Source organism: Nicotiana tabacum, chromosome 7, assembly GCF_000715075.1.
Source record: "Nicotiana tabacum cultivar K326 chromosome 7, ASM71507v2, whole genome shotgun sequence".
Classification (NCBI taxonomy): domain Eukaryota; kingdom Viridiplantae; phylum Streptophyta; class Magnoliopsida; order Solanales; family Solanaceae; genus Nicotiana; species Nicotiana tabacum.
The window spans coordinates 151,572,474-151,584,750 of record NC_134086.1 but is presented as its reverse complement, the minus strand read 5'-3'; the positions used below and the strand labels follow the sequence as shown (position 1 = coordinate 151,584,750).

Genomic DNA, 12,277 nt, shown 5'->3' with positions numbered 1-12,277 from the left:
GTTGTCTTAATTGACACTAATTGATTGCAATTTCCATGTTTGTGCATCCTTTGCCTATGTATTACTTGTTTTCAAAAACTATATAAAGACCTAGTCTTTCCTCTTTACACACACTGAAATACACACGAACAAAAAGACTTCTGATTACTTACTGTCTTGCAATACTGTTTGAATTCAATACTTGGCTTTGCTTGAGATCTTTTGGAACTACTTTGTTTGCAACTTGGCTCTCTCAAGACTACTGTTTTCTTACTTATTTTTCTTTGAAACTGGTACGTCTTTTATTTAATTTTTTGCCTCACCCCTATGTGTTCACTCTACAGTTTCAGACTTTTTGTTTACTTTACTGCTCATGTTCAGTAATTTGTGCTAAATATTTTTCTTCCTTGCTTTTGTTTCTGTTATGAATCCCTACCCCTATTCCCTTCTATATGCCTGAGTTAAGGTCTTGGCCTGATAGTATCCTAATTACTGCCAAGGCCATAACCTGATCCACAATGGATCCTAACTCTCAATGTTTGCCTAGCAGGTTGGTCAGGGGCGTGCCTGCATTCCAATTGCTGGGCATGACCACCAGCCTGCCATGTCTCTCCCTGATTCCTTTCCCCCAGTGCACTTACACTTATTCTTACACTCTTAAGTTCTACCCCTCTCTTATGAGCCTTGCTTTGGGACCTTGAGTTCCCTCTGAACTTGGACATCTGAGGGCTGACATTTCCACACTGCACTATGTTCTTAATTCTGCAATGTTTTGGGGTGTAAGCATTGCCCAGAGTCCCTTTGAGACTCTTGGAAACTTTGACACACTCCAAATATAAGAAAGCCTTTTGGAAATCTGATCCTGGAAGTTGGTTTATCTCATTTTGTTGGACTTCGAGTCTGAATTACGCTGTTTAGATGTAGCTGGAACTTCTGATGTAATTTTACTTATCTTTTTGATTCACTCGGATCTGTAATAATTTGTAATAACTATGGGGTGTATAGTAAAAAATGGGGGAGGGCCTCTAATGTTATGCATATGGGGTAGATATCATGCTTCATGTTCTATTTCTGCAATCACAACATTTTTCGTTTATATATTTTGCATTTAGAAATTCTACCTATAAGATTGTTTCATTATGCATTTAGAAATTCTGCCTATAAGATTGTTTCATCATGCATTTAGAAACCCTGCCTATAAGTCTTTATAACTTCTGCATAACTACATTTAGAAAACATGCCTATAAGTCCTGCATTTCTGCATTTTAGAAAACATGCTTATAAGTTCTGCATCTTAGAGATTATGCCTATAGGTTCTGCATATAGAAAACATACCTATAAGTTTTTCTGCATTTCTGCATATACCCGCCATTAGGCAAACAATCTTAGGCTTAATAATAACATATCCATTCTAGATATCATGGCTATAGGGTTCTTGCATTTATGTATCTTTTTTTTAAATCAATGACACTTAGAGATCATGCCTATAGGAATGAATCAACTGAACCAGTCCCGTTTTGAATCTAAAACCAGTCTTAAAGTCTGCAGACCCTTTTATAAAACTAGCAAACTTTTTCCTTAAAATCAATACAGCTCTATTAGATGTCATGCCTATAGGCCTCACTTAGGCAAACTATTAGGTGATTAATTAACCGTGTCAGTCTTTGAGAACTACATCCAGGTAAGGCTAATTCAGACTTCTCATCTTAGAAATATGTGATGAATCAGCCTATCCTACGCTTTAATTTGATTTCAGACCATAACCAGTACTTGTAAGTCATGCTAAATAATTTGCTTCTTTGAATGAGGAGGCCTACTTGAGCCTTAACTGCTATTTGTTCCCCCTTTAACTGCTATTTGTTATTGCTTGTCACCTAGATTTTTATCCTTTTGAAAACTCTAGAAAAGCCCCAACTCCCTCCCGTTTAGGATTAGTAGTCTCAATGCTTCCGAGGCTGATAGGATTGGGGCGGGTACAAGCATGCAATAAGTAACGAAACCATTCTATGCTTTAATACCTTAATGGGGTGGGAAGGGTAGATATGGATATGATGACCTGTGCGCTAATACCACGTGTAACCTCTCTTTTGAGGAGTGATTATCAGGTATTGCATTTATGTGATCCATATTGTTTGTAAACCTAGGACCCCCTTTCTTTTTAACTTGTTTTATTGTCCGAACTATTTTCTTAAAATTTCTGCTTTCTTTATTCTCTTCAAACTTTCAATCTGCTTGCAATAATATGTGAACCCCTTCTTACTTGAGCCTTTAATTGTTTATTTAATTATGTGAAGTCACAATTGTAACATGGCCGGGAACCACACTAGTGGATATTGAGGGGTGCCTAACATCTTGCCCTCGAGATAATTTCTAGCCCTTACCCAAACTCTAGTTCTTCAAACTCAAACCCTTCTTAGTGTCCTAATGCACTTAATCATTAGGTGGCGACTCTTTAAAGTCCAAAACCCAATTCCCCAAAAGGGAACGAGTCATCCTCCCAAATGTCACAAGCCTGATTTCGCAAGAAAAAGGGGGCGCGACAAACAGACAAGCCACAATTCACGTAGCTAAAAATTCCGTCTTTCACGAAAGAACGAAGCACATGGATCTTGATTGGATTTTGTTTGTCAGCAGTTCATGACGGGTTTGATTTCTCTCTCATTTGTTTGCTCCTTTCTCAGCTCGCCGATTTGTTCACAAAACCTCCTACTAGCATATTTCATTACCGATTGTTGGGAAAGTCTGGAGTACTTTCATCCCTCTCCAACTTGAGAAGGGGGTGTTGGTGATGAAAATGACAACAATGGAGTTTCTCAAATCAATCTCGAAGATTCTAAGGGCATCTCCAACCCTTGCACCATTTTTTACACCAAAATGGTGCAAAGTAACTCCAACCCATTACGCTATTTTTTACACCAAAAAAGAATATTCCTTTTATATTCTTCTTTCTCTTCAAATATTATATTATTTTATTTATAAAACAAATCCTTTCTTTTTCTTTTTTACATATTTATCCCATATAATTCATATTTATTTCTTATATAACCATAAAATATAAAATTATTTTATACCTTTGATTTTTAACTAATATAAATTATAAGTAAATATTATACATTATACATATTAATGTATAATTCAAATAAAAATAAACTCATTGATAAGATAAAATAAAATAAATATTACATTATGGTAAAATTTATTGTCGAATTTTTACCTAAATATTCAACTTACAAGATTAGTATGTTGCTCCCATAAATTCTCTATTAATGCATTAGGAAGTGCAAAATGAGCATCTTTGTCCTTAATAAAATAAAAATAAAATATACGAAAATTAATTTATAAAAATTATACACCAAAATTAAAATATAAAATTAATATTATAAAGATATTACATAAAAACTATAATTAATTACAAAATTATAATATGTTAAATTAAAAGTGTTATATAATAAAAGATAATATTAAAATAATGGTGAATAATAATGGTATTGATAAATAGTGTTACACTAAATTTGGTGTAACACTATTCATATACCAAAATGGTGTAAGAAATGGTGTTGGGTTAAAGCAAAAAAATACTAAATCTTACACTAAAATGGTGTTTGATGTCAAAATTGATGTTGGGTTGGAGATGGTCTAAGGAAGGAAAGGGGTTAGGTTAGATTTGGACCAAACTATGTGCTAGGCGTGTGTTTTAGACCATTGACGCCTATGTGGTGCTGACATGGGTAAATCTTCCATTCTTTTCTCAACCTTTTGTGCTCCCGAATGTGCTTTAATAAAAGAATCTGCAAGCTCAGCAAAAGAATTAATAGAATTTTCAGATAAAAGAGAATACCAGGTTAATGCACCCTTGGTGAGTGTTTCTCCAAATTTCTTGACCAATACTGATTCAATTTCTTGTTTGTTCAAGTCGTTGCCTTTTACGCCTGTTGTAAATGCAGTCACGTGGTCACGTGGGTCTGTAGTACCATCATATTTCGGGATGTCAGGCATTTTGAACTTTTTCGGAATTGGAAGGGGAGCAGCACTAGGCTTCCATGGTTGTTGTGAGTATTTGTCCATGTCTACTCCTTTTATTACAGGCGGAACTCCAGGGATTTGTTCAATACGCTCATTTTGTTCCTTAAGCTGTTTCTGCAAGGTTAGTACTAAATTTTGCAAATATGAATTATTTAAATTACCTGGTCCCCCTTCCTGTGGTTCACTGGGGGTTGCTCCGTTTCCAGAATTATCAAGACCAGAACGGGGATTCTCCAATGTATTATTATTAGGAGTTGGTGTGGGTGGCGCAGCAGGCAATCGACTAACAAGTGCCTGAAGAGCTTTGCCGACCTGTGCATCAATTAGCTTTTGTAAAGCTTCAGTTGTAACTCCTTCAAAATGTTCAGATTGCTCTTGTTGATCAACACGGGATTCAGTAACAGGAGTGCCTTCACGAGATTGACGTGGTGAATTTAGAGGAGAGGGAACCACGGCATCTTGATTTTGATGTATTTGATTCTCATGGTTTCCCAATGTGTTATTACTGTTGTTGTTGGTGTTGTTGTTTGACATGGTGACGACAATATAGATAAGATATAGTTTAAAAGAAAAGATTATCAGATTCCCGGTAACGGAACCAATTTGTTTAACCAAAAATCTGAGTCTTTGGTCAAAGCTAAAAAGAAATTCGGGTTACTGATAATCAAGAGACAAAATAAAATAATTTTGAGAATGATGGTAAAGCAGTAAATAGTTGTGTATTTCAATGAATTCTCAATAGTATTCCGTGTCCTTACAAATGATGATACTTCTTCCCTTTATAGATAATTCTAGGTAAAGGAATGAAGCCTCAGATTTAATGATATAATTACGAATAATAAATGACATTAAATAAGCCGTTACACAATCATTCCTATTAAATACCGATTTTTTAACGTATCAAGTATTTAATAATGAATTTGGACTCCTTTCTGTCATCAGATCTTTGTCTTTAATGCCTTCTAATCCGTTGACTGTAAATAATTTAAATTGGTACGAGACTCGTATCTATACGACGTCCCGTGCCTATTTAAATTCTTCTTCCCGTGGTTGTCTCCATCCGTGCCTCTTAGTCAATTATTGCGCTTTGACCATTTAACTAAACCACGTGTCATGCCACATCATCTTTAATATAAACTCAGTTTTTTCCCAATACAACCATATCCTTAATATTTACGCATTAACCATATCTAGCACCGGGGTGTTTTTGCCTGGGCGAATAAAAATTAGTGGTTAAAATTTTCGCAAGTAGTTAAAAAGTGAAGACATCTTTAATTAATGGCTAATTGTGCACTTCCCCTCTGCTGGCAATGTGGGGCCCAACAGACACTTGTCAACTATTGTTGGTTGCGTCTCGACCACAATAAAACTTTTCCCCGAGAAATTTGAATTGAGGACCAAAGTCAAAGGAACAACTCTTACCAAAGGTAACAATAAAAAATTGCAGACGTGGTAAGTTCTTTAGTTCATTTGATTATATGACACGGGGAGATATGTGCTAATTTGAAGAACCAAACAGCTATTGAGCCATTAGTTAGGGACTAATATGGTTACCAGAAACAGTTAAGATAACAGGGACAGAACCAAAAACAGAAGTTTCCTCGCCATCACAACAAGGTCTCAGCTTGGTTGTGCTGCTATGCTGGTTCTTCTGCATGTCTCTCTCTTTGCATATGCATATGTGCTTATCCAATAGAATATTAGCCCGATTTGGCGACTTTTATTGTTCAATGAATTGTTGATGAAGTTAGTAGTTAAAAATGCATACAAGCTGTTTACTAAATTTCCAAAGAGAAATTACTCGTCGCGAATTTCATTGAACATGCGCGAAAGCTCCTTTTTTTTGCACCCACTTAAGTTTGCTGGAAAACAAAATGTGAGATCATGGACGTCAAAAATATCCAGTTTGGTGAGGGAAAACCAATCCATCGAAGCCATCTACTTGTTCAAAACAATGCTAAGAAATGAACACAAACCCAATTACGTGACAGTTTTAAGCATTATAAGAGCTGTCGAAAAATGGGAGCCTATGGTCAAAGGAATTCACGGGTTCACAATCAAAATGGGATTTGAATTGGAACTGCCCGTTGTGACGGCTCTTGTTGGTGTTAACTCTATTTGGGATATGGATACCGCATGGAAATTATTTGATCACACAAGAGGCAAAGATGTAATTTTGTGGAGTGCAATGGTTTCAGCTTGTGTCAAGAGTGGAGAGTACGTAGAGGCTGTTGAGCTTTTCAGGAAAATGCTATCCTTTGGTGTGGAACCAAATTATGTTAGCATTGTGGGGATTGTCCCTGCTTGTGCCAATCTTGGTGCTTTGAAAGTTGGAAAAGAAATTCATGCTTATTCAATAAAAAGTTTGTTTATTTCTCATGTTAATATCCAAAATTCCCTTGTGGATATGTATGCTAAATGTGGGAGTTTGAAGCCTTCCCTAACTGTTTTTCACGGAATAGAGAAGAAGGATCTTGTTTCATGGAGGACTATGATTCATGGATGTGTAGAAAACGACAGTTTCAGTGAATCTTTGAGTTTATTCTCTGAAATGAGATATTGTTGCTATGAGCCAGATGAGAGTGTTATTCGCGAAGTAATTGGAGCATTGTCACAATTGGATGAGATTAAAATTGGGCAGTGTTTTCACAGCCTCGTGCTCAAGCAGGGATATTCGAGATCTGTTTCGGTAGTAACTGCTCTTCTTCACATGTATGGTGGTTTTGGTGATATTGAGTCGGCCAGGAGTCTGTTTGATCACCTGAAACCAAAAGATCTTATTGCCTGGAGTACGATGATTGCAGCATATGCCCAAAGCGAACTGCCTAGTAATGCTTTTGATATATATCAGCAGATGCGATCAGCAAATGAGAAGCCTAACGAGATCATCTATGTCAGCCTATTACGTGCTTGTTCTTCGATGGCTGCTGAAGAGATTGGAGAAGGTATACACGCACAAGTGGTAAAAATTGGAAATACATCAAATGCCTTTTTGATATCCTCACTTATTGACATGTATTGCAAATTTGGACGCATAAGCCAAGGGGAGGCAATTTTCAGTGAATGTCCTAGCAAAGATCTTATTTGTTGGAGCTCAATGATCAATGGCTATGGAATTAATGGGCATGGAAATGAGGCTCTTCAGTGTTTCTTAGACATGTTAAACACTGGGATTAAACCAAATGATGTTGTTTTCATTTCTGCTCTATCTGCCTGCAGTCATTGTGGTCTTGAATATGAGGCATGGAACTGGTTTTATGCAATGGAAGAGAGATTCAGTGTTACACCAAAACTTGCACATTATGCGTGCATGGTTGATATGCTTAGTCGTCAAGGCAATGTAGAAGAAGCTCTTGAATTCGTCAACAACATGCCCATCGAGCCTGATAAGCGGATATGGGGAACTCTGCTTGCTGGCTGTAGAAAAACTTGCATATCAATTGAAATATGTGAGATCGTTGCCAAAAGGCTCATTGCTTTAGACCCAGAAAATACAAGCTCTTTTGTGATTCTGTCTAACTTATACGCAGAGCAGGGAAGATGGAAAGAGGTAGAACAGTTGAGGCAACTCATGGATGAGAAGAATTTGAAGAAAGACTTCGGTTATAGCTTAATTGAAACCAGTCTGTAGAAAGGTAGAGAAAATAGACAGATGGTATCTCAGTACTTCATCTACTTGGAAACCCAGTCTATGTTTGTGAAATCTAATTTCTTTTAAGTGTCCTCTTATTCGCCAATTTTGTTGCCTTATTTCAACCAAAATTTTCAGAAGTTGGACAAATGAAAATCTCAATTATTTTCCTTCTTATGTTCTCTGGAGTTTTCACTTTTAGAACTTGAAATTCCTTGGTCTTTATCGGGTATATGACAAGATAATAACATGTCAAGTTACTATTCTACTAAAGCATTATAAAATGTGCCAAGAAGGTCCAATTCTTCAAGCCCAGTGGTTGGATTGAGCTTAAGTTGATATACATGTTTCACGAGTTATCTGAGAGACATTTGTTCCAGGAAAGGGCGAGGCAAAAAAGGAGAAGATGTTTCCTTTTCTGCTATAAAGTTTGTTCCAGACAAACTTTGATTGATAAAAAGGCGCATGCTTGTTCCAGAAACTACAATTTGTATGATCTTTAACTTGTATATAGTCTTTAATATCTCATGTTGTCGTTGATAGGAAATGGCGGTTACTTTTGCCTATGCATATATTCTAAAATAGGTTACACACCTCTTTTTGGCAGGTGCAATGGCAAGATCTCTGACTTGATGTTGCGTCCAAGGATTGATTGCTTTGGCTTCATAGCAACTGCCAAGACATAAAGGCTTCTGAATAGTGATGACAGTCAGTATTGAAGTCGAATAGGAGCTTCTCTCACAGATTCTCAGGTCTAAAAACTGGCCTCATAGAAATACAGCATTATAGGATTTGAAATGCCACTTTGGAAAAAGAGAGCACAAGTGAGCCATCCTATCCCAAAGGTTCCCCACAGATTGAATTGTGAATTGCACATCAAGGTGGAATGCCTTCTTGCTACTAACGTGTTATTTCCCTTTGCAAGAGTTTAAGCTGAACCATACAAATATATTTTAATTGGTGCAGCCTATACAAGTCCAGAAGAATAATGGGTATTAATAGATGAACCATCACTGTCTGATATCTCTTGCTACCATGATAGCACCTAGGGATGGCAAACGGGCGGGTCGGGTTGGATATGAGCGGGTCAAAACAAGTAATTTAAAAAAAAACGAATTAATTATCCGACCCGTATATGAGACGAATAAAAACAGGTTTATCCGGCGGATAATATGGATATCCATATTATCCATGGCTTCTTAAATATGATCATTTATGAGAGAATTCCAAGTCTTCCAAACTTGAGGAACTTCAATTTGAGGTTTTACAAATGTAAAAGTTAAATACATTAATTATCCATTTGGTCAACCATTTTCTAAGTGGATAATATGGTGGGAAGAAATTCAAAAATAGCCAGATTTACAAGTGGTCATTCAAAAATAGCCACAGTTTCAAAAGTAATCGAAATTTAGCTACTTTTCATGTAAAGATAAATCTGACGAAAATATTGTTCAAAATCCGAAAAATACTCCAGCATAATATACTTGTTACACCTTGTGTATTCGGCGTTATCATGCTGTAAATGGGCTAATTCGATAGGAAGATAATTTCTATGAGATATTTAAATTATGCGATAGTTATACGTTAAGATTGGAAGTCATTTGAGTTGTGATTAAAAATTCGACAAAGATCGCGCGCAAGTTACGGGTTTAAATTTCACTGGAATTTGGATAAAATGTTGATGAGCTTTTCTCTCAATATACTGGGAGTTATGGTGTGTTCTACCTACCGAATCGAAGGTCTATGAGTCTAGTTTCCAAAGCAACAAACCGTTCGTTAATACGACTTCGGAGTAGAGAGATATTAACATTTTCGTACAGGGGTGCACACTGTTACGGGAACAGTGTGCCTAGTCGGGTTTAGTCAAAATTTCTTTATTTAAGTCAATTTTTAAAACAGAACCCCTGCGTTTTATCCTCTCCAAAACAGAACCAAAAACCTAGGGATTTCCTCTCAAACTCCTCCCATCCATCTAGCCAAGCATAACAACAATTTAGTCATCCTCAAGATGGAGAACACCATGGTAGCTTCGGAATCGTGAATTCTTCGGTGTTTCACTTTTCATAGCAAGACTCCGCCTTGAAGAAATTTCGAATTTGAGTAATTATGGTCACATAAGGTATGATTTAACTTCCTCTTTGATCTTTGTAAACTTCTACCATAAGAATTCCTAAGAAATAGTTGAAACCTCTATAGAAATGTTCTTGATTTTGTTAAGAAACCTCTCTTAATATGGCTTGATTGTTGGGGCTGTTCTATATGGTTTTATTGTGTTGTTTGGATCTGTGAAGACATGGGTGGAATCCTGTCAATGAGGAGATGTAGTAAAGAAAAATTTGGTGGTGTGTTGGGGCGAAATTAATCTACAAAAGAGTCTACAAATTCATGGCCACAAGTTGTTCGCGTAAATGTCTAAATGAAGAATTATATAAGCTATGAGCTTGAATTTGATTTTGAATGGTTCATATTATGTAGGAAATCATTCCTAAGGCTTTCGAGGTCTCGGAAACAGTATATAACTCCATCGACAAGGTATGTAGGGCTTTCGCTATACTTTTCGGCATGACTAGAATTCGAATAAACGTTTATCGAATTGTCTCGTTGGATTCGAGTTATTTCACCTTCAACTTATAAAGATGCTTAGACCTGATCTTTTCTCATAGATTGCTTACTCTAGAGGATATCTATGAATTCTCGGATTTCCTTGTTCCTTGCTTAAAAAGAACTAGAGCCTTTTTACTCGTTCTCCTTTCGACGTTCATATAAATCATAAATAAGTAACATTTACTTCAAAGGTACTCATAATATATAACTCTCATGTTCTTAGTACTTGTTGGCTCGTAGTTGAAAATTAAATATTTTTAGCCACAACCATGATAGTCGGGGAATAATGATGATAGGCCACTTTGACTCTTCTTAGAATACGTCTTTTAAGGTTGGTTTCGCATTGCACCTATATAATTCATGATTTAGTATATGTATGTATTTACATTCATTACCGAGCCGCACTATAGACGGCCGGGTGTGACACATATTGTGTAACCACTGATCAGTTGGGATTACCGAGCTTCACGTGGCCAGGTACGATTATACCGAGCCTTTATTATGGCCGGGTATGTTATGGATATTATAGCCCCACAGAGGGATTTATTATTATATAATGTGATATATTATAAGTAGGGATAGTGAACGACAGTGTCACGAGCATACATTTATATCCATGTTGAATTTTAGTTTCCTACCGAGGCTAGTTTCGGAATTCAAATTGTCTCTATGTCTCTTCTCTTGTTAATTACATTTTTCATGTTACACTTGTCGCCCTACATATTCAGTACATATTTCGTACTGACGCATTTTTATGCGCTGTGTTCATGCCCACAGGTTCGAATAGACAGAGTGGCGTGCCTCCTCAGTAGGACCCCCAGGATCAGCGTTGGGTTTCGCACTCCACTTCTTCGGAGTTGCTGACTTTGAGTCCATAGGTACTATTACAGATGTATATGTGTGGTTTTGGGCATGTCGGGGGCTTTGTCCCGCCCTGTTGAGATTGTCTTACACTCTTAGAGGCTTGCAGACTAGCGGTCATTGTATATATATATTTTTCGTATCGCCCTATCGGCCTTCTGGATAGCTGTTATACTGTTGTTGCAGCCTTGTTGGCCTAGTTTATATATATATATATATGTCGTGTTGGGCTCTTCTGCCTGCAGGTTATTATATTTCAGATCATATCTCATGGTTGGTTCGCTCGGGCCTTCGGGCATCGGGTGCCAGCCACACCTCCCAAGGTTGGGGTGTGACAAACTTGGTATCAGAGCAGGTCAATCCTAGGGAGTCTACAAGCCGTGTCTAGTAGAGTCTTGTTTATGGTGTGTTGTGCACCACACTTATAAACATGAGGCTATTGGGCATTTAAGATTATTACTTTCTTCTTGATCTAGATCGTACAATAGAGCCTAATCATAAGTGTTCATTCCTAATTCTCTTTTTGTTTACCTTCTCAATGATGGATAACACTAGGAGACGACAAGTGGCTATGAAATTTATTCAGAGGTTGGATGAGGAGACGGGAAGAGCACAAGTCAAGTGCCACCTGCTAATGTAGATCAACATGAGCCACAAAATGAGGCTATTTCTTAGGCTTCCGGGGCAGTATTCCCTCCACCCCCGGAAGGGCGTAGAGGAGCTAACATACCTCCAGTCCCTCTCCCAGTTGTTCCTGATCAGGACCTAGACATGTGGAGTGTTGTACAATTGCTGACTCGAATAGTGGCCTCCCAGGCCCAACACCAGACCCTCGGTATTGCTGATAGGTCCGTGAGTGCGAGAGTTCGGGACTTTATCAACTTGGATCCTCCAGTATTTACAGGGGTTGATCCTAATGCTGACCCACAGGATTTTCTGGATCTTATGCAACGGACCTTACAAATTATACATGCCACGGATGTTGAGTCAGTGGAGTTTACTTCTTATAGACTACGTGATGTTGCTGTGACATGGTATGAGACTTGGAAGCAGACTCGGGGGCCTAATGTGCCACCAGTGACATGGAAGGAGTTCTCTGAGGCATTTTTACAGCAATATTTGCCAATCGAGCTTCGAAGAGCCCGACGAGATAGGTTCTTACACTTAGAACAGGGTAAT

General features: G+C 37.5%; 1 protein-coding gene and 1 long non-coding RNA gene across 2 annotated transcripts; both read left to right on the top strand.

The window, feature by feature from the left end:
- Positions 1-5,391: 5,391 nt before the first annotated feature.
- LOC107798734 (pentatricopeptide repeat-containing protein At1g11290, chloroplastic-like) lies at positions 5,392-8,626 on the top strand. The gene is made up of 2 exons (XM_016621765.2): positions 5,392-7,637; positions 8,241-8,626. The coding sequence occupies exon 1, from the start codon at positions 5,744-5,746 to the stop codon at positions 7,631-7,633; it is 1,890 nt and encodes a 629-aa protein (XP_016477251.2). The 5' UTR covers positions 5,392-5,743; the 3' UTR covers positions 7,634-7,637; positions 8,241-8,626.
- Positions 8,627-9,314: 688 nt separating this feature from the next.
- Positions 9,315-11,266, top strand: LOC142182590 (uncharacterized). Its single transcript, XR_012711403.1, has 3 exons — positions 9,315-9,752; positions 10,109-10,165; positions 11,015-11,266. It is a non-coding gene; the product is annotated as an uncharacterized LOC142182590 (long non-coding RNA).
- The last annotated feature ends 1,011 nt before the right edge of the window (positions 11,267-12,277 follow it).